Source organism: Heterocephalus glaber, unplaced genomic scaffold (assembly GCF_053883595.1).
Source record: "Heterocephalus glaber isolate CG9 unplaced genomic scaffold, H.glaber_assembly_v1.0 deba00000331, whole genome shotgun sequence".
In the NCBI taxonomy this organism is placed as follows: domain Eukaryota; kingdom Metazoa; phylum Chordata; class Mammalia; order Rodentia; family Bathyergidae; genus Heterocephalus; species Heterocephalus glaber.
Window position 1 is genome coordinate 34,796,659 of NW_028258142.1, and position 23,564 is coordinate 34,820,222.

Genomic DNA, 23,564 nt, shown 5'->3' on the forward strand with positions numbered 1-23,564 from the left:
TAACTTTTTCAAATGTTCGATGAGGTTTTTAGATGTTGATGTAATAATTTGTACCTCAGTTACATTCTGGCATTTTCACATGTTTTGATAGTCAACATTTTGATATGGGAGAAACAAAGAATAGATTTTTAATCATTTAAAGTTTCATGGTATATTAATAGGACATATATAGTAGTTAGATATTATTGTGATGACAGCGTGTAGGGACATGGACTTGACCTTTCTTTGGACTCCTTTGATGTAAATCAAAGTCAAAGGGCTGGGGAAAGAAAGGGAATTTGGTGATTGTTTCCTATAAATGTGATCTAAGTTAAAAGGGTCAATTCAGGATGAAGACAAAAGAAAATCTCCAGTGAAATATCAAAAGGAAGAGAAGGAGTGTTAGGAAAATAGGTATTGTCTTTTTTCTTATAAATCTGAAATTCTTTTTCGGGAAGGGTGCAGATATATATGCGCTTTACTGCAAGCTACACTCCTAGCACCTTGGAATTCTTTTAGCTTCTTTCAGTGACAGAGAAGAGGTAATAGATTAAATATACTTTCAAGTAGAAATTAAAAAAAAAAAATAAAACTTTATATATGATGCATGCCTGTAATCCTGACACTTGGGAGAGGGAAACAGGAAAATCACAAATTTGAGGGCATTTTAGGCTTCATAGCAACTTCAGGATCAGCCTGGACTACATTGTGAGATCCTGTTTCCAAAAAAAAAGGCTTGTTTCTTTACATTTTGTAAAAAAAACAAGATTAAAATGTTAGTATTCTGAGGCAGCCAGAACAGTCAAACCCATTTTTTTGCTTCCTTTCCCAGCAGTAAGATATAGCTTAATCTCCTTACTCTCTTTGTTCTTCTCCTGCCTTTGTTTCTTTTTTTTTCCTGATACACATGCCTGGTGAGAGAGGAAAGGTTTGTGTGTCATTTGAAAACACTTTTACTGATTTCCTGTTCTTTCCCTTTTACTTCTATACATGTCAGGTATTTTCAGATCTTGAGAAAACAATGAGCTCTAGATAAAACATATTTCTCTTATTCTAAGTTTCTTGTTTCTTCTTCCAGACTCTGCCTTTCCCAATAATCTTCACACCCTGCTTATGGTTTTAGATCTTTAGGTACATTGGAGTTCAGAAAACCTACTGATTCTAACCTAGGCAGGTGGATCTTTGGAAGACACCTTCCCTCTGTCTCCATCTACCTTTGGAAAATGCAAAAGCCTCAGCCGTGTTTCATATGCTTTCAAATTTAATCAGTTTTAAATCTAAGAGTTTTGAATTCTGACCTATATTATTTTTTCACTCTTTGGAGAACAACATAGTTGGCCAACATAACCATAATGTACTTTCAAGATGACTTTGTTTTTCATATTTCTGGTACCTGTATTTTTGATAAATAGATAAATAGAGACTTTATTTTTGATAAAACACAGAATAATATCTTGTGTTTGAAATAATACAAACCAGTGTTAATATGCCAGTATCTAAAGGTTCTGATTTAAGTGGTTTATTAACTGCTTTGACATTTAAATCAAGGTTATGAAATCATTCATCAGTTAAAGTATGAAGAATGTCATGCAACTATGTCATTATTTTAACTACTGTTATTTAATAATCGAGCAATAACAGGAAGTGTTTCAACCATAGGAACAGATGTCTGGAGATCCTAAATTGTCATCTCAATTTAACTTTGTCATTGTAGTCTTAAGTGTTTAACAGAGTTGCACTTTCTTCATCTTTGCAACAGTTCCAGCTTTTCATTAAGCTAACAGTAGTTGATTGTCAGTGTTTTGGTATGCTATTCTTTGTTTTGGGGGGCTTTTTTGGTACCAGGGATTGAACTTGGGTCCTTGTGCTTGCGCAGCAGGCGGCAAAACCACTGAGCTAAATCCCCGGCCCTGGTATGCTATTCTTAATGCTTTGCTCCTTTTTTGCTTCTTTTTACTAGGTGGTAAGGTAACCATCATCAGCCATAGGGTCAGTAATGGTGGTTAGTTCATAAATATACATTCATGATGTTTTTCTTGTGAAGTTCTAATTGTTTACCCTGGGCTAAGAGAAAATACAGATTAAATAGAATGCAAAATTTGTCTTCAAGGCTGAACTTTTCCAAAAACATGTTTTAATTTTTATACTACTTCTTGAAACTATAAAGTTTTAAATTATGTAATACTATAGATTTTATATAATAGTAATTTATAAAGTATTTCTTATGTTTTAATTTATATTTTTAGTAACATGGACAGATAATTTCAAAATCATAAACCTTCTTAGAAGAATAGGTAGTATTATGGTAGGGAACATTTTTATTTCTGAGTATTGTATCTTCAATCCTGAATTTTGGTCATCTTATCCTGATTTCTGATTGCACCCTACTGCTATCAGATTTGCTGGCATCAGTGTTGACCAGCTATACTCAGACCATCCCCAAATAAGATTTGAAGAAATTCTGGTTGAGCTATTGTCATTTATAAGATATCCTGATTCAAATAGAATCTTAAGAATCTTCTATTTTAGTTTTACATTTCTTTATAGGTAGATTACTAATATCCACATACATGTTACATATACATTAGTAAAAGCATGTGTAACATTTGTATTTATGGATAAAAGTGTTATATATTACTCCAGCACTATATGTTATAATTTAATGCCAACTTGCTGTTATGTCACAGCTGCCATTGAGAACCACAACACATTCATGTTAAATGAAGACTGTTAGGAAAGAGAAGTAGCTACCATGTAGTTGTGCTGAGACTTAGTGAACAAACATCTAAAAATGTCCAGTGGTTTAGGTCTTCTCTCTGTAAAGTAAGCCAGATTATATGTAATTTCCCATGCTATTTAAAACAGGGTTCTCATGTATCAGCCATCTATAAGGGTGCCTAGTGTGACTTCGGTTGATCCTGCTGCTATTCCGCCTTCATTAACAGACTACTCAGTACCATTCCACCACACCCCAATATCAAGCATGTCATCAGATTTGCCAGGTATGTGGAAAGTTTTTGTTTTCTTTTATGATGTGGTTTTAGTATTAATGAACCAAATAAATTTTGAAGTTTTAAATAGAAATGCCAAAGAAATTTGAAGACTTCATGCAAAAGTATCTCTTTTAATATATCATACTTGGTTATTATTTTGACTAAATATAGGTTTCAGATTATAGGAAATAACGGAGAATAGTAAAATTTTATGGAATGTATTCTGCTTTATAGAGAATTAGTACTCAGACTTCCTTGGTTTATTTATCTTAGAGGTTTTATAGGTTAGGATGAATATTTTCTCACACTCTTCCCGGTATCACATTCTTTCTTTAACAGCCCATCAGGACTTTAAAGCATACAGATGTAGTTTGGGGCTGATTTTGCCTACCAGCTGTACCTTGTGAGTTTTCCCCCCTGAAAAAATAGGACCTACTGTAGGTTTCTGTAGAGCAGAGCTTAATATTTGGGGAAATCTTTTACATATGTAATAACTCAACATTTAAAGAATTCAAAATTGTTTGAATTATCTTACTATCAGAACTTAAACAGCCAGGCCCATATTACACAATTTAAACTTTCTCCCTTCACTCTGCCTTTCTCTGTAGCCATTGTTTTTACATACATTTGTACCAGTCAAATTTAATCAAGTTTGAATTAGTCTCTCTTATATTCATAACTTTTTCTTTGAAGGAAGTTGATTGGGGGCGCTAACCAGGGATCGAACTCAGGACCTTGCACTTGCCTGAGCTACATCCCCAGCCTTGAAATTGAATTTGATCTATGACTTATTTTTCTTCTCCTTAGTTAAGTATTTTAAGTAAAATTCTTACTTCATTGGGTAAAACTTGTGTTATTGAAATAATTGATAGCTCTGTTATCTATCTCAGTATAATTTTGGCATGTGAAAGTTTTTCATTAACTTGAATAAAATTTAGTGCAAAAACATAGGTTAAAGTAGTACCAATCAAAAATTTTACTAAATATACTTTTTTGGGGGGGGGCCGGGCATGTAGCTCAGTGGCAGCACACCTGCCTGGCAAGTGCAAGGTCCTGAGTTCGATCTCCAGAACCAGAAAAAAATATATATACTTTTTGTTTCTTATGCTTTACTCCATACATGTTTTGGGAATTAGTGTTTTTAATGTTCCTCTGAAACCAGCTAGCACCCATTATAAAGTATTCGTTGTATGCAGGGGCTGATAATAATGCTAAGGTATAGGTGAGAGTTCATGGTCCATGACAAAAGATAGAAGCTTATATGATGTTAATTCCTAAATGTCACTTTAACCTTGGCTAACTTGAAGAGTATCCATGTATCATATTGGTATGAGTTATAAGTAAGCATTTGAAAATAATTTGTTTCTGTAAGACTTGGAATTAAAAATTAACCCTGAGAAAGGATATTGAACATTTGTGTTTGTTAAAGTGATCCTGGCCATTTAGCAGTAGCATAGATACAAATTTAAAAAGTCACTTGCCCTGCGAGCTTTCAAATTATGTGAGTCTGGATGGTTTGTTTTTTTTTTTTAACTTGAGAGAGCTTATATTACTTCAACATTGAGCTTTATAAAGTGAGATTTTTAAGTCTTTTAAAAAATGTACAGATTTGGGAAAAATGCAGTAAAATATGTCTGACCCATGTGTTTGGTAAAATGCATTTCAAGCTGGCATTGATACTGATATCCATGGCTAGTATAGTTCACTTGTCCTTTAGAAGAATTGCTAGTTAATTGACAAGTATGAATTATAGTATATAGCAGTTACTACATTTAAATAGTTTAGTTTTTACTTTGGTTTTATTATTAATGTACTATTTTATAATTAGCAGTTTCTTTGGTTTATTTTTATGTATAATTGTTCTGTAAGTAGTCATAATGTAGTTTTTGTTTTGTATTGATGAATTTAATAATTTTATAATAAAATATTAAATAGAGTACCAAGAATGGAGAGATGACGTTTTAATACATTTCTTAACATTCCTTTTAAACATCATAAATATGAATCTTCTGAATCTGCAGGAGAACAAAGAAGAAATGCTATTAATAATGAACTGCAGCTTGGAACATCTTCTGATACTGTGCAACAGTGAATACAAAATAAAACATATAATTTGTATTTATGGATTGGAATACAGCTTGATTATTTCAAGAAAAAATATGACTGCCTTATTATTACTAGTGCCATATTGTCAGGTGCGAATGGTGCTAAAAAGTTGTCGTTAAAATTTGAAAGTGCTAAACCATTACATATTTAATCATGTAGCAATCATGTTTTGTGAAAGTTACTACACTTGATCTTAGCCGAAAGGCCGAGAATCGATTGTTTTGTGAAAGTTTATGGATCAAGTAAGGAAAAACATAATGCAGTATTTAAAATTTTAAAAGTACAATTTCATCAGTGTTAATAAAACAAAAACTTTTAGACTGTACCTTCAGAATTCTTAACACTAGTGGCTTTTTAGTTGAAAATAATTGGCTATTTTTTAATCATGAAATTCTTAATAGGGCAACAAATATATCAATATGATGTGACAGTTTAAACACAGTAAAATTAGGAAATAGCATTTTGCTAAACTTTTAAAATCAGTAAAATTTTAATCACTATTGCTGTCACTATTTCATGAGTTTTGATCTACTTAAAATATAAAATGTAAGATTTTGATGCTAGTTTAGTTTTTTTATTAGCAGGAATAACGTCTGAAATATATATCAGACTGCGCTGTTTGAGACAGAGTGGCTTCACTGAGAAATACCCACATTGAAAACTCATTGGACTTTGAATTGACCACCTGTGTAATGCTTGAATGACAATCTTAGTCTCAACCAAAATTATAGAAAAATGTATATTGTGTCATTATGTAAGTCACCATATTTCATTTATCCATGAATGTTATGAAAAAATATAGATCAAGTAAATCTCTTAAATCTTTTCTAGACTATTTTCTGGCATACACAAAACCATCAAAGAGAATTACAATATATCTGAAGAGCTGGATATTGAAATAATCAAAATAGGTAGAATCCTTATACCTCAGTGGGTATCCTTAAGTGATAGAGCTTCAAAAACAGTTTGAATATTATATCAAACCTGTGTGTTTAAATTGAAGTTAATGGAAATAGTTGAACATTTAGAAAATGAGTGTTTTCAAGTAATATGTACACAATATTCAATCAGAAATGTCAGTACTTTAGCTTTATAAAAAATTTTCATTAAAATGGATTGAAAAATATTAAATGTGATGGAAATAAAAAACTATTTAAAAGAAGCTACTATAAAAATGAAGAAAATGTCACATTTGAAGCAAAGCAAAAGTTAGTAAAATTAAGCTAATTAACATATTCCAATAACTTTGTTACTTAGTAATAGAAATATTGGCTACCTAAAGTCTTCAGAAAGTATATGAGAACTAGACAGATTTTGAATTACTACAGATTATGAATTATCCTTAATGTGAAGCAAAGTGCACTGCTTATTTGAGATACATCACTTGCTCATTATCAGTTATTGGGGAAGCTCTTCAAAAAGTGCTTTGTGGTTCCCTTTGTCCATTGTTGGCTCCAAATGCTGTATCATATAGCGAGTGATAGATACATGAAATAAACATATATAACAATCATTTTTTAAAATGCTTTAGAAATTGTTTTCATATGATTGGTGCCAAAGTCTGTATCACTTGATAAGTATTTAAAATGTCCTTATTTAGAGATTATAAGGGAATAAATATACTTTAAATTTTGGGGGTTAAGATTATTCACAATGTTTATTAAATATTTAAAATATTTCCACTAATATTCTCTATTTTGAGTATAGCATCAGAATTTTATTCCGTATCATTGTTGCATTTGACGTGATGCCAAATTCCAGCATACAAAAATTCACAGAATTGAATAGACACTGGCCTGTCTTGATGACCAATACTTAGTATGTTATTGTTTTTAATCTTTTAAAAAAGTTGAAAAGAATTTAGTCACATAGAGGTGTGGAGGAACTGACTTTGAAGTTTATTGCTGTACTTTTCAGGTTTTTAACTATTGATTATTTTAATTTTAACACTTTTACATTTCTGTTTCTAAAAATAATTGGAGAATCCCAATTCTTTGGTTTAGAAAACTGCATTAGCTGAGAACCCAGTAACCTTCATTAACTTGCTAGTGAGTAGCAGTTACTAAATGCTTGCTTTTAGTGAAATAGATACTTGTTTACAAAGTGATATTTTAGATGAACTTCAGTGTGGCTTATTTCTGAAAAATAAATGTTAAGTGTCTTAAGAGACGAAGTATGTTTTTCTTTAATGGTCTGAAGATCATTATCTCATCATTTTTATTGCTTCTTGCTCTGTTAAGTGACAAAAAATCCTTACTTTGACTAGTCCTAGCTCTCTGGAAAGTTTTGGACTGCTGCCTTTGAGTTCTGGGAGGTAGTTTTTCCAGTTGTTTTCTCTGCCAATATGTTCATCTTTGAGTTTTATACAGATTAAATATCACTGATCATGGTTTAGAACTTCCCTATGGCATAGTGGTAAGCATCCAGATGTTTTGTGATTTATAAGTACAATATGATTTGGGGAAATAATTCTAGTCTCCAAAATATGAGGCAACTATTAACAAAACATTTTTGTTTTAGGTTTGGATTTTCTTTCCCTTATTCCAGTTGATCCCCAGGTATGTATCCTGAATTTAAGCAACTAATTTGTATTTGATTATTGGTTATGTCATACTAACTAAAAATGACCAGTTGCATAAAATCAGGACAGTCAACACTCAGTTACACTGATGAAAAAAAGTAGGAAATACATACAATATAAATTTTTCACAATTTTATTTGGAGGAAGAGTTAATGATTTTTCATTTATAATTTTTTCGTCTTTATTAATACTTAAATTTTAAATTATATTTTATTGAACAATCAGTTACTATTTCTAACAGACATTTGAGTGATTAGAATGAGTAGAAGCCATGTGTGGTGGTTGTAGGGTAAGATTTTGTTGTATATGTAAAAATGTATTTTATACCTAGAAACATCCACAGCCAAAGCTCATTAAACAGATTTGACTCACTAGCTTATTTCTCCAGTGTTTGAAGAACAGTCAGATTCAGATATTGAGGGTGTCACAATTCATCTTGAAAACTGTGCAGTAAGCAAGATTCCATTGTCAGAATTAGAACAGAGACAGAACAGAGGAAGGAAACAGCAAAAGAAACTTTGAGAGCAGGTATGGCACGTGGGAGGGATAGGAAGAACATGAACTGCTGCCTTCAGGGGCTGCTTAGAATCAGCTAACTGCAAGTCTAGTATGGACCTCTTGTTTCCGTATTCTATCTGGTCATACAAACAGCATGGGAAATTTGGGCCCAAGATAGTATACGGACTGAAGAATTTCTTGTTATCTTGAGTTAACCTTGTTATATCTGCAAATTGTAAAACAAAGGTATCTGTTTTCCTAGGAAGTGGATTCTTAGGCTTAAAAGATTAACAGTTTTCTGAGAATAAGCCTTTTTAAAAAATCTTGGAACTTAAGGGTTTTATTTCATAGTTCTATTTGGCGTGGTTAATGGCAACCTGATCCCACCCCCAATCTCTGTCTCTCTTCTCCTCTCTTCTCTCTTCTCCTCTCTCCTCTCTTCTCTCTTCTCTCTCTCTCTCTCGTTTGCCATACTAGGGAGTTAACCCAGGGCCTCTTAACACTGAGCTAGATGCGCATCCCTTTTTAAAATTTTTTGAGACAGAATCTCACTAAGTTGCCCAGGCTGGCCACACTGTTGCCATTCTCCTGCCTCAGCCTTCTGAGTAACTAGGATTACAGGCATGTACCACCACACCTGGATGCTGATTCATTTTATGCCAGTAGGAGAATGAAGTACATTCTGTTTACCAGAGAATTTTTAGGTTTTCCTACTCAACCTCTAGATTGCCGCTTATTCCTGTTATTTTTGTGTAGCTATATACATATGGGACACAGGATTAAAAGTAAAATAGCTGCAACATGAGTAGAAGAATTCAAGGCATGGAGTCCATTGATAGCAAGACTGTGCTTATAGCCCTTACTTTATAAAAGAAGAGGAATATTTACCTTTTTTACTATGAGGCAGTCAAAAATAGCCTAAAAGATAGCAGGAATAAAATATGAGGTTTCTGGTCTTTTACCCAAATTTCCCCCTAATTCTAGTAAAATTGGTTTGTTGGAGGTTAGAAATTGATTTGATTTGAGGCAAGAATTTTTAATATCATTTAACTATCTTTAACATGTTCCCACCAGCTTGATCCACTGGTGTACATGATTGACTATTGTGAACACGTTGAAGCTTCTTAGAAGCTCTTTAAGAACTATCCATCACCCCTCCTTCTACCTTGAAACTCTTTGCATGTAGCATTCATTGTATTGATGAAATCGACAGTTATCCACCAAAACATTAACTTACTCTGTTGAAAGGCAGCCTGGATTTTAGTTGGTGCTCTTCCTCTTATTGGCAGCTTAAATCTGGGCCTGTTGTTTCCATTTTATTTATGGGCCTTGAAAGTTATGTTGTCTAAACAACTTCAGTTTTATATTACTTTTCATAATTTGTTCTTTCTGAGGATAAGCAGAATGATATATAAAAGGATAACACTAATTGGATGTATTTACTGGTCTTTCATACAGTCTCAAGACAAAGGTAGAACATTTCATGCAATGTATTAGGCATCACTTATTTTGCTAGTCATTGCAGTTTCTCACATAAAACATTCTGTGGTGATATGCAAAATGTGTTTAGCTCTTGTCTTCACTCCTCTTGGTAATTATTTGGATATTATACTCAGGTTTGTATTTGTATGGGAATCAACAACTAATATGGTAGTAACACTTGGAGAGGGATGTCAAGCAAATGTCCCAAGAAAGATTGGATCTCTTCAAATATTGTTATGTATATATGTGCAAAGAAGCCTGGTGCCATCATTCAGCTGGTCATTCTTAATATTCATAAAGGGTCTGTTTGATACTGAATTTTGAGAAATTGTTGAATTTTGAATTAGCACTTTTGCATACTACCATGAGAAACAAGTACTCATTATCCTTTCATAGTGTGATTTAAAACCTGTCAAATACACTTACTGAGCAAATTATTTTTGAGATTAAGTATGAGTCATAATTTGGGGCCAGTATTTCATATTAAATGACTTCAGTTTTTGTTACTCAGTTATTAAATGACTACAGTTATGACTTCATTACTTTTACTTTTATCTCTGTATGTAGTCAACAAATGTATTCACACATTTTTGGAGAATAAAAAATATGATGCATTCTCTAGAGAATGTAAAATAGCTAAATTCATGTCATCTTCCATCCAAAGATAAGAAATTTTTGGATATTTTGAAATCTCAGGAGGATTTAAATATGTGGCTATCATTTGTGCATATCTAACAATTTCTAGTCTCTCTATTTAAAACCAGTGTAGCCTCTTCCTCATCGGCATCATTGTTTGTTTCAAGCAGTACTGTCCTCCTATGTTTTTGGATAGTCTCACCTCACCCTTAACAGCAAGCAGTACGTCTGTCACCACCACCAGCCCCCATGAAAGCAGTACTCATGTTAGTTCATCCAGCAGCAGGAGTGAGACAGGGGTCATAACCAGCAGTGGAAGTAGCATTCCTGACATCATCTCATTGGACTAAAGAAGGACGCACTTGATTCTGGGAATCATTTCATCAGAACTACTTTTTCTTGGATCTCTGATCCATGGAAGTTATTATTTTGGCAATTTGATATTTATTGAAACATCATATGGATTCTTTTGCTTTCTGAGAGATGAACATAGATGACAGCAGCAAGAACCAAATGACAGGCAAGGACTTCTTACACATACTGTACACTGATCAGCAGATACTTTCAGCCATAAACAGTGTCTTGAGCAGTGGATTTCAATTTCATATGTTACTGGATGGATTTTACAAATCATTTAAAAATTTTTGTTATATAATAAACAGCAATAAAAATTATGTAAATATTTGAACTTTCTAATTCAAAAAAGATGTAATCATTGATGCTAGAATGATGCAACTTCTATTTAACTCAATGTGAAGGAAAAAATATATGGAAAGAAGTCGTGTTTGCTGAATGAATCCTTTCCACAGAGATTTGTTCTATTTTATTGAAGTATTGAAATTTTGATAAATGGCCAGAGTTGGGTTCCACTTGCAGTTCCACTTTTCTTCATGATCCCATCAAAGAAAAATGGCCTCTGTGTTGTGCATTTCCTCTCGGTTGTCATTTATACCTTGACACTGTTTGCTAATGAATGCAGAGTGAAGCTCTGGGCTTTGGCTGCTCTTTATTAGTGATGATGTTTAAGAACTCTATGCAGATTCTGCCCTGACATATTTTTTGGTAACTGTACATTCTCATTCTAGAGTTTTCTATAAATGTGAGGCTTGCCTTCTTAGGAAAGAAATTGTCTCCAGCCTTTCAGGTAAGGTACAGTTGGAAAGTTTGTTAGATTTTTCTTCATGATGTCCAGAAATATTGATACTTTGAGAGCAGCAGTAGAGAAGATTTATGGGAGATGGTAATAACAAATTTACTTCCCGAGAACTTAATTTGCTCATTTACTTTATAGGATAATATACAAATCTTTGTTGAAACTTTTCACATTTTAGAGACGCTGACATAGAAATTATATTTTACATTTCGCATCATATTGCTCACCAGTGTATTTTCTGTCTCAGCATTGATTTTCAAATTTAAGGAAAAAATAGCAAGGCATGGGGAATAGCATCAGATTTTTTTTTACCTTTTAAAAAGAGAATATTTTCTGAAACCACAAAATGAGAAATGGTTGAAGTAAGGAAGGGTTGGGGAGGGACCTGAAGCCCACCTACTTTGTGTCTCACTCCACCCTTTGCTGAAACACTCCTTTCTCATGCCTTTACTGGGGCAACTTGAAAACCACTTTCCTGGTGGGTAATTTTAAATTGCTCAAAAATGAGTTTTACTTGAAGGGAGACATTTTCATCCAGGTTTTGTAGTTTGCTTCATTTGGCTTCTTAAATCATTTTGAGTTCTCAAGGATTTAGGACTTTGCTGATGTTTAGCTTTCTCTCCCTAAGCTGTATCTACTTTAAAACAAAATCATTCGGGCCGGGGATTTAGCTCAGTGGTTCCGCTCCTGCCTTGCAAGCGCAAGGACCCGAGTTCGATCCCTGGTACCAAAAAAGAAAACAAAAATCATTCTTTTCATGGCTAATCAAACTGATTTCTCTGGCAGATGTGCCCATGTGAGGCCTCTACACTTCCGGTTTTAACAGAAACACATTACTTCAAAATAGGTACAACTTCAGGGAGCTGACTTCTTGTCCTTGCTTGATTTTTTGCATCTCCTCAAGTTTTCATGTCATTTGTACACTCTTTGTGCTGATTTAATTTATAGTTTTTCACACTTCTTTGGCTTCATCATCCCCCAATTTACTATAGTGCCCCTTTGGTAGCACCACCTATTAAAGATGTGGAAACACAAAACCAACCTTGACTCTTCCAGCAGTAGTTGAACCAGAGTCACCAATTTTAACTTCTTTGTCATTAGATTTGAGTCCAGGTTAGAGTCAAACAGACATAAAATTTCTTCTACTAGAATTTTATGTTGCTGCTCTAAGTATACATGTAGTTTGTTAACTCTGTTATCAGAAAAAGTAACCTTATTTGTGTGGTATCATTTGTTAATAAAGTATATTTCTTAACATTTTGTTATACTTTTGATTCTCATACTTTTGATTCTCCCCCAATTTCATAAACCAAGTTTTATAAAATAAATGAGATTAATAGAAATTATTTACTTATTTCTTACAACTGATAGCCTCTTTGCTTTTGTAGTTGTGATACGTTGTTACTATTTTATGTGAATAGTTTTAATATTTTTGGTGCTGTACGCTTAAGTTACATATGAAAGTTTAGTTTCTCTTAGCCGACTAACACTTAAACTTTTCAGTTTTTATCTTAAAGTTGGGGCTTATCTTTGGTATGTGTCTTTGAAGATGAGTCCTTTTTCTTTATGCCTCGGCCCTATGGCAGCATTATGGTTTTTAAGCCAGCAGCCTTTAATTAATATGGTTGCTGTAATTATTAGCACAAAGATTTTAATTTTTTAGCAGTGTATTTTGCTAGTACACATTTCTGCTTACCCAAGTACAATAGAATAAAGTCATCTTAACTGTTACTTAGATGTCAACCAGCAAGAAACCAGTTGTTACTTTTATAGTCACTTAGACAACTGTATTTTTATCTTCATTCATGTAGAGCTATGAAGGGCTTTTGTTTGGTAACTCCTGGCAATGTAATTGGTGCTGAATATACCTTCATTCATGAGGTCTGCTTATACTCACTAGCTTTCTCACCCCTGAATGAACAACTTCAGGATTTAATTTTCATTTCTGCTGAGAAATTATAAGTACTTGACATTTACCCTAAGATAATTTTAAAGGTCCAATGAAATAGTTGAAGTGAATCCAGGTTATGTAAGATGTTGGATTATAGGTGAAGTGGTGTGGAACAGAAATTATTTTGATTTTTGATATGCCCTCAGGCCAGTCCTGGATACTCCGTTTGGTAACTATCCCATATGTCTTTTTCTTCTGCCAATAAAGTATTAGTTACATTTGTATTTTAAGTAACGTTAGTTTTATGAAGCATTGATTTAGTTCTCAGCCCTTTCTCTTTAATCTTCAGTTAAGGGAAAAAAATTTTGTTTGCCTGTACCTTGTTCTCCATTTCTATGGAATGTCATAAGAAATTGTTTCCCAGCTCTTTAAATACCCCATTTTATAAAGCTTGAGTCTGATGTTGGTTTTAGTGGCACTGATCCATATGTTGTGGAAGTTTGAAATTGTCATTTTGATGGATGATTGATGGTTCAACTGGACACAGCATCTTTTCTGCTACAGTGCTACATGCATTGGTGAAGTTTGTGAAAAGGATTTAAGAATTTCTCTGCTTGTTAAGAGTCTGACCCTACCAAATAAACAAGTGGTTTGTATCCTTGTCTTCTTTTTGGTTAGGTACCACACTACAATTGCTAGAAAAAACAAATATAGGCATATAAAAATATTCACCCCCTCCTTTAATACTTGCCTAGTTGGATATGTTTTTGTTTTTTCTGTTTATATCAACAGGACATGCTCATTGTGGAAATTTTAAATAATACAGAAAAGTATAAAGAAAAATAACAATTTTTATCACCGAGTGAAAAGAGCCTCACTTGGTATTTTTGCATATTTCTTGCCAAACTCTCTGCTATTTGTGCGTATTTTTTCATAGATTTATTCAATCTCAGCATACTTTGTACCTTGGATTTCCCCTCAGTCTACAGCATTGTTCCATTTTGTTAAAAACTGTGTCAGCCATTACTAATTACATAATATTCCATTGTATGGATGTGCCATGATGATTCATATACTCTGTCCCATTGGATGTTTTAGATTTAATCTCATAGTGTTACAGTGACTGCATAAATTATTTTCCTTAGGATGAATTCCTAAAGAAATGATTTCTGGGTCAAGGCTATAGTTATGGTCTTTTATGGCCCCACCTGATGGTATGAGAAAAGGCTGTCTAGCTATGTTTTTTAAGAACACGTAAGATTTACCTTTATGTAGGCAACTGTACTAAGGTCTTCTGCCCTTATGATACTAGTAAACTGGGCTGAAGAGATAATTAGCAAGCATCTTCCTAGGCTTTCTCATTTAAATATACTGTTGTCCCTCATCTGTAGGGGATTAGTTCTAGGTCTGGCTCCAATACCAAAATCCACAGGTGCTCAAGTCTCTTTTATAAAGTGAGATGGTATTTGTATATAACTACACAATCCTCCCACATACTTTAAAGCATTTAGATTATTAATAATACTTAATACAATGTAAATGTTTGTAAATAGTTGTTATACTACAGTATTTAGGGAATAATAACAAAAAGAAAAAGTCTCCATGCTCAATACACATGGAATTTTTTCCTGAATATTTTCAGTCTGCAGTTGGTTGGATCTACAGATGCAGAGCCCCTGGCTATAGAGGGTTGGACTGTATTTACTGACAAGTTCCAGAAGTGTTTACATATGGATAGCCAACTGATTTTGCTTGCACTGTGAAGTAAATATTCCTTGTCAGATTACATTTTGGGAGTTTTGATTTTGATTTTATTCTTTTTTACCATTTGTGCCTAGGGCCAGCCCTTAGTAGCCAGCTCTCTTTTTCCTCTCATAGGCTCCATTTTGGCCTTTCTGAGCTTCCTAAAGCCAGTAGGATCTGCTGAGGCAAAGGCAGTCCATCTCAAACTGGAAAAGTGGTAAGGCTAAAATACCAACAGGATCCAGTTCTGCCTGTTTCACTTTGCATTATTTTATGTTGCCAATTAGATCTTAACTCTTAGTTTTCTAAGAACACCATGGGGAAAGAAAACATTTCTATATATAGAAGTTTCAGGAGTAGCATTTTTTTAATTGGCATAGTACATTTCATTACTTTCCAAACTGGTTTTTGTTTCTGAATGGCTTTTAAAGCTTAATTTATTTTATATTCTTGATGTTTAACTCTTAAGTAAAGAGTATCGTAAAATAAATATTCCTCTTTCTTTGGATGTTATCAGACTGTTTAACAAATGTTTAGTGTACAGTGGTACCTCATTTTACAAACTTAATTTGTTTTATCATTTTGGGAAAGATGGCCGTGTTTGTGTCTGTGCAGGGAAGATGGCTGTGATCATGTTTGTTACCTAATGTGAAGTTTGCAAATGGAAGCAAAATTTTGCTGAACACTTTTGTGAAGCATTGGTGAACCGAGGTATTACTGTATTTCTAAGTATGTGGGTTGAAGTAGTTACAAAAGGTATAGTCTCAGGCTTCAAAGAGCTTATAATGCAGTTTTAAAAAATCAGGAATACTTATTAACAGGCATTCTGCTAAGAACTTCATGAAGATGTTTCATTCCTTGCACCATCCTTTCAAAGGAAAGTAGTATCTCCATTTTACAAATGAAAATGTGTGGTGCATAGTAGATCCGCAGTGAATGGCTTAGTGGGCTTGGGAGTCTGACCCAGACTTACCTCGGAAGCGTTGTGACTAAATTGAAGTGACATTGCTATGGTGTTCAGGAGACTGGTATGAAAATCTAGGTAAAATTAGGAGAATGAGTTTCAGACCATAGCCATAGTAATTATTAGGAAAGGTGGATGCCAGAGCCCTTTCTGAGGAAAATTGAAGACTGAGGCAAGAGGATTGCCAAGAGTTTGAGGCCAGCCTGGACTGCATAGGGAGACCTTGTCTCAAAAAAACAAATTCAGTGGCTGAACAAAGGTAGGAGTAAGGGCTGTGTCAATCCTCAAACCCAGGGCTGTTATTCTTCTATACTGTTGTAATTTGGAGGAAGACAGTGCTATTTACAGAGACAAGAGGCAGTGTGATTAGTCATGTAGGGGAAACCAGTTTAAGCGGGGGTTATCAGGAAGCTTCTGTGAGTCTCATTGGTTTTCCTGCAGTCTTAAGTGCAACTCCTTTGTCATCCCTTTTCACCTTCACCTCTATGCTGTGCATGTTCTGGTCACTCAGTCACTCATTCACTGTGTCCTAAACCATCTTGTTCACATCTCACCCTTTTTTTACTCTTCACTGCTTTGCCTTTGCAGATTTACCTGTCAACTTACCATTACCGGCAGCTCTCACTAGTGTGGGCTCTATTACAGTCTATATTTTTCAAGAGGTGATAGGTGCTGCCCTTTCTCCCTGATGGAGTGCTTCTGTCAAAAACCTCTGCTTCTGGAGGAAAGCAATATCATGAAGGGCTTGTAAAACAGCATTGGAGGGTTTTTCTGATCATTAATAGTAATGAATATTCATTGTAGAGTTTGGTATGATTATCTCCACTGTATAGTTGTACAAACAGATTGAGAGGGTAAGTACACCTGCACTTGCCTAAGGTCATCCAGCTAAGTGGGGAGTTAGACTTCAAATCAAATTTTTAACCACCTCAGGCCTTTACTGACCGTTGTATTTCTTTGTTGTTTTGGGTGCTGAGTACAGAACCCAGGACTTCACACATGCCAACCGTGGGCTCTGCCATACCCCCTGCTCCTGTTCATTCTGTTTTCAAAACGGGTGTTTCCTACCTTATATCACTGTTTATATCCCGTATGGCACTTATTACAACCTACAGCAATTTTATGTATTGGTTCACTGTGTTGTCTCTACTAGATTGTAAGCTCCATGAGAGCAGGAGTGGTATCTTGCATTCCAGAGCATAACATGGTATGTGGTGCGTAAGTAGATGCTCAATAAATATTTGTGAATGAAGAAATGATGGATAACTATTTTCATTTGACTTGTGTTGATTGTGAAAATTTAATAACCTGAGTAGCAGGCATCACCAAGAGAAAAACAGGAGGTAATGTTTATAGTAGGTGGTAGAGGTGGTAGATGTTAGGGAGTTGGGAGGAAGTCGGCACACTGACCGTGTAGACTGCAACAACCTAATAGAACAAGAGCTGTTAATGAGGGACAGGTAGGGCAGTGCACAATGGAGAAAATAATTACTGTACAAGTAGATCTTATGTGAAGCTGAGAATATAGTGACACGTAGACCTAACATACTGTGTACATATAAGGCTAGGGAAATGCTTCATGTAGTCTTTAGATTATGTGATGACCTCATCTGCGCCAGTCACACCACATTTAATTATACAATATAACTGTAGGTGTAAATACAGTTTATTTTTAGTCTCCTGAGGCTAGCAACCTGACCAAAATCATTGTTGGACTCCATACTTTAAAACGAGTTAGGGCTGGGGATTTAGCTCAGTGGTTTTGCTGCCTGCTGTGCAAGCGCAAGGACCCGAGTTCGATCCCCAGTACCAAAAACAAAGGTCAGTTAACCTGATGTCCCTGGAAATTATGCCCACATGCTATTTGAAGTGCAGGTGTCACTTAACACCATAAAAAAGAAACCCCATACCCATCACAGTCATTCCAAATCCCCCATCCATCTCACTGCACCCCAGCATTAGGCAACTACTAGTCTGCTTTCTATCTCTGTGTATGTCTATTCTGAACATTGTGTGTATATTGAATCATATAAAGCGTGGTCTTTGTGATCAGCTTTTTTTCCTTTGGCCTGAGGCAGTCAGGACAAATCTTGTAGACCTTTCCATAATAACGAATAGCCCACTCCAGCACATGTTCATAGGTTCGCCACCACTGTGTTCATCCATGCTATAGTATATGTTTCTTACTCTTGTGGCCAAATAATAACATTTTGTGGATATATCATGCTTTGTTTATTCGTCCACTAGTTCATGGACATTTGCGTTATCCTCATATTTTGCCTGTTACAAGTACTGATCATGTATATGTGATTTTTGGACATATGTTTTTATTTCTTTTAGGTATATACCTAGGAATGGAATTACTGGGTCATGTGGTATCTCCTCTTTAACATTGAGGAACTTCCAGACTTTTCCAGAGTGGCTAAACCAATTAAATTACCACCAGCGTTGTATCAGGTTTCCAGTTTCTTCAGTTCCTCAACAAGCTGAGCACATTGGCATGTATCTCTAATTCCAGCTACTTTTAAGGCTAAGACAGGCCGTCACTAGTTCAAGGCCAGCCTAGACAATTTAGCAAGACTGTCTCAGAATAAAAAATGAAAAGATTGGGGATATAGCTTAATGGTAGGTGCCCCTGGATTCAATCCTGAGTCCCCCCCCAAAAAAAAAATCCTTCCCAACATTTATTATGGCTGTCCTACTGGGTTGGAAATCTTACCTGATAATTGTTTCGGTTTGTATTTCTCTAATGATTAATGGATGCTGACCCATCTTTATATGTGCTTGCTCATTTGCATATTTTCGCAGCAATACTGTTTGAATCTTTTCCCCATGTTTTAATTGGGTTATTTGTCAAAAATTTTTACTTCTGTATTATAAGAGTTCTTAGAAGTCTTCATTAAGATGTATGATTTGGAAGTATTTTCTCCCAGATTATGCCTTGTCTTTTCACTCCCAATATTGTCCCTTGAAGCATACATTTTATTTTATTTTTTTGGTACCGGGGATCAAACTCGGGGACCTTGCGCTTGCGAGGCAGGCAACAGAACCACTGAGCTAAATCCCCGGCCCAGACATTTTAAATTTTGAGAAAATCTCCAGTTTCTTTCTTTCCTTGTGTTGCTTATGCTTTTGATTTCACAGCAGAGTTTATTGCCAAATCCAAAACCGTGAACTTTTACCCTATTTTGTCCAAAACTTTTATAGTTTAACTCATATTTAGGGTTTTGGTCCATTTTGAGTTGATTTTTTAATATGACAGAGTCCACTTTCATTTTTTGCATGTGACTATTCAGTTGTCCATGTATCAGTTGTTGAAAACAATTCTTTCCTTGTTGAATGGTCTTGGTGCCCCATTAAAAATCTGTCATCTATAGACACATGAGTTTATGAACTCTCCATTGATCTGTTTATCCATATTCCAGTACCATACTGCTATGATTACCATTCCTTTGTGACAAGTTTTGAAATTGGAAAGTAACATGATTGTTTTGTGTGTGTGTGTGTGTGTATGTGTATGATTGTTTTGGCTAATTCTGGGGTCCTTGCAATTCCATATGAAGTATAGAATTCGCTTATAAATGACTAGGAAAAAGCCAGCTGGAATTCTAATAAAGATTGAATCTGTAGATCAATTTGGGAAGTGTTACTATCTTAATGGCTTATGAACATAGTGTGTTTTTCCAATAATTTAGATTTTTTTTCATTTCAACAATGTTTTATAGTTTCACAGTATACATTTATACTGCTTTTGTTCTATGTACTTCTAGACATTTTATTCTTTTTGCTGCTATTGTAAGTGGAATTGTATTTTAGATTACTGATTGCAAGTAAGAAAATACAACTGATTTTTAAAAAACAGTCTTTGTTCTTTGAGTTATCTCCATACTGATTTCCACAGTGGTTGCACCAGTCTGCACTCCCACCAACAATGGAGAAGGGTTCCTTTCTCACCACAACCCCGCCAACATTTGTTATTGGTTGATTTCTTGATAGCAGCCATTTTTTTCTGTGATGAGGTGCAATCTCAGTGTTGTTTTCATCTGCATCTCTCGAATGACCAGTGATGTTGAACATTTTTTCATATGTTTATTTGCTGCTTTTACTTCTTTGAGAAATGTCTGTTCATTTCAGATGCCTATCTTTGAATTGGGTCTTTAAATTTGGAGGGTCTGATTTTTTAAAGTTCTTTATATATTCTTGATAGTAATCCTTTCAGGTACAGCTGCTAAAACTTTTTTCCCACATTGTAGGTTGTCTCTTAGCTCTGTTGATGGTTTCTCTTGCAGTGCAGAAGCTTTTTAATAAGATGAGATCCCAGTTGTTGATTCTTTGTGCTAGTTTCCGTGCTACTGAGGTTTTGTTCATAAAGTCTTTTCCTATGCCAGTGCTCCCATTTGACCCAGCTATTCCCCTGCTGGTTATCTTCCCAAAAGAATTAAAAGAATCATACCACAGTGATATATGTACACCCATGTTCAGAGTGGGACAGTTTGTAATAGCTAAAGCTTGGAAACAGCCCAGGTGCCCATCAACTGGAAACTGGATAAAGAAGATGTGGTTTTTTACAAAATGGAGTACTACTCAGCCATAAAGATCGAGAAACTATAGAGACATTTATAGCTAAATGGATGCATATTGAAGCCATACTCTTTAAGTGAAGTAAACAGGACATACGTGGAAATACCAAGTAGTTTCTCTGGTGTGAGAAACTGAAACTGTAAATAAGGATTAAAATAATTAAAATGAATAATTGATAATTTGAAATAGGAAGAAAAGGTCCAAAGGGGTAGGGGCAAAAGAAGGGAAAGGAAAAATTATGAGAAAAGGAAAAAATGGAAACAAAGTCTTTGTAAATAGGGAAGGATGGAGGAGGTGAAGGGAGGACAGGTAATGGGGAAAAAAATAACGAAGATACATCATGTACAGGTACGAGCACCCAATGACAAATGTAAATGTTACTGTAAACCTAAAATGTACCAATAAAGAATTTAAGGAAAAAAGACCAGACTTTGTTTTGAAGAGTATTTTAGGTTCATACCCACATTGAGCAGAAAGTACAGGAAATTCCCACATGTTCCCTTAACCCAAAAGCCCCTCCCACCATCACTGTACTACACCAGTGTGGAATACTTGTTACAATTAATGAATATTTGTTACAGCATTGACACATCATTATCAACTAAAGCTTGTAATTTATATTAGGGTTCACTCGATATAAATTCTATGGGTTTTGAAAAATATGTAATGACATAAATACACCATTATTATGTCAAAACACAATAGTGTTGCTGCCCTGAGAATCCACTATGTTCTTTTCATTCTTGTCATTGCCCCAATTCTTGAAAATCTCTGATCTTTTTAACACCTTCACAGTTTTCCCTTTTCCAGAATGCCATAAAATTGAATCATACAGTGTGTAGCTTTTTCAGAATGGCTTCTTTCACTTTGGATTTGCATATAAGTTTCCTCTAACATATGGAAATAGTATTTTGAACTCTTCAAAGGGGCTGTGTAGCATTTTGTGTTCCCGTCACCAGTGAATGAGAGCTTCTGTTACTCCACATCCTCACCACCATTTGGTGTTGAGGTTTTAAATTTTGGCTATCCTAGTAAGTGTGATGGTGTCTTGGTATTTGATTTGCAATTCTAAGACATTCTCATACGCTTATTTTTCAGCTGTACTGTGGATTCAAGTTACAACCAGCCTGACATATGAACAACTTAGGTTAATTAGGTTAATGGATGATTAGTCTGCCTCTTGTTATCTATAGCGTATACCCAGGTAAACATCCAGATCTCAGCTGTATTGACTTACAACCAACTTGAGTTACAGCCAGCCCTTGAGAGCTGATCAACTTCGTAAGTCATGGGTCCACTGTGTATCTTTTCTGAGGTGTTCGTGTCTTTTGCCCATTTTTAAATTAGGTTATTTTCTTACTGAGTTTTAATAGTTCTTGGTATTTTTTTTATAGCAGTCCTTTGTCAACTATGTATTTAGCAAGTATTTTTTTCCAGTCTAACTTATATTCATGTGGCAGTGCAGAAATTTTCATGAAATCCACCATATCAGTTCTTTCTTCTATAGATTGTATCTTTCATGTTCTTACAAAAGGCATTTACCTTACCAAAGGTCATTTTGATTTTCACCTATCTTTTTGTACTTTACGTTTTGATCTGTGTTCCATTTTAATTTTTGTGAAAGGTGTGTGATCTGTGGGTGGGTGGATGGATGGATTTATTTGCATGTGGGTGTCCAGTTCTGTGTCACTTGTTGAAAAGTCTTATCTTTTCTCTCTTTCTGTCTTTGTCCCAGAGTCAAAAGAGCAGTTGATTGTATGTATGTTGGACTATGTCTGAGGCCTCCATTCTGTTCCGTTGATCTGTTTCTTTATTTCACCAGTACAACACTGTCAAGACCACTACTGTACCTTTATAATAAGTCTTGAAATTGGTAGAGTCAATCCTCAGACATTGTTCTCTTTCAATATTATGTTGGATATTCTGGGTCTTTGCCTCTCTACAAATTTATTTGTTGATATCCACAAAATAACTTGAATTTTTATTACAATTTTGTTGATTCTATAGATCAAGTTGGCAAGAACTGACATCTCTAAGATACTATCTTCCTATCCATGAACAAGGGATATCTCCATTTTATTTAATTCTTCTTTGATTATTTTGCATTGAAATCTTGTAATTGTTCTCACAAAGACCTTGTACATACTTTGTTAGAATTATACCTAAGGATTTCATTTTTTTCTTTTGGTGCTACTGATTATAAATGGTACTGTGTTTTTACTTTAAATTCCAATTGTTCATTGCTAATATATAATAAAGCAGTGGACTTCTGTTTGTCTTGCATGCTGCAGTTTTGCTGTAATCACTAGTTTCAGGAAGCTGTTTGTTCATTCTTGGGGACTTTCTACATTGAAGGTGATGTTATTTACAAGCAAAGATTTATTTCTCTATATACCTTTTAATGTCTTACTGTGTTAGCTAAGACCTCTGGTATAATATTTAAATATTTTACTTATCTGTTATTGCTTGCATTGTTTCTGAAGAGAAGGACAATATAATTTTTACCTTTGCTTATATATATGTAAGGTATTTTGTTTTTCTGAATTCTGTTAAGATTTTTCTCTTTGATTTTCTGTGGTATTGATACGCCTAAATGAAGTTTTGGGGGGTTTGTTTTGGTTTTGATATTTATCTTGCTTGCTCTTCTTAGAGCTGCTTGGATCTATGGTTTGGTATTTGTCATTAGTTTTGAAAGATTCTCTGTCATTATTGTTTCAAATATTTCTTTGGGTTTTACTTCTCCCTCCGGTTTTTCCATTATATGTATAGATTACACCTTTTTCCTTCACCCTATAATTTTTCTGTTACCTGTATACATTACACCTATAGTTATTAGATTTTTTTTTCCTTTGTATCTTTTGGCAATTTTTTTAAAGAAAATATTTTGGCTCATGCATAGTTTTGATAGTTTTTACTGATTTTTCATCAAGGCCATGGATTCTTCACGCAGCTGTGAC

At 34.5% G+C, this 23,564-nt stretch overlaps 1 protein-coding gene across 12 annotated transcripts in view; it reads left to right on the forward strand.

Moving 5' to 3' along the window:
- Window positions 1-19,661, forward strand: part of Pias2 (protein inhibitor of activated STAT 2) — a 104,232-nt gene extending 84,571 nt beyond the window's left edge. For 3 of the 12 annotated variants that reach the window (XM_013075932.3, XM_013075933.3, XM_013075934.3), the window contains 3 exons: window positions 2,845-2,981; window positions 7,599-7,636; window positions 10,404-17,282. In XM_013075932.3, the coding sequence (XP_012931386.1) occupies window positions 2,845-2,981; window positions 7,599-7,636; window positions 10,404-10,625 (397 nt within the window). In that variant the 3' untranslated portion in view covers window positions 10,626-17,282. Of the gene's footprint in view, window positions 1-2,844; window positions 2,982-3,311; window positions 5,168-7,598; window positions 7,637-10,403; window positions 17,283-18,366 lie in introns of those variants that run through there. The other 9 variants (XR_015442150.1, XR_015442146.1, XM_004855096.3 and 6 more) reach the window with 7 other exon arrangements.
- Window positions 19,662-23,564: the final 3,903 nt, after the last annotated feature.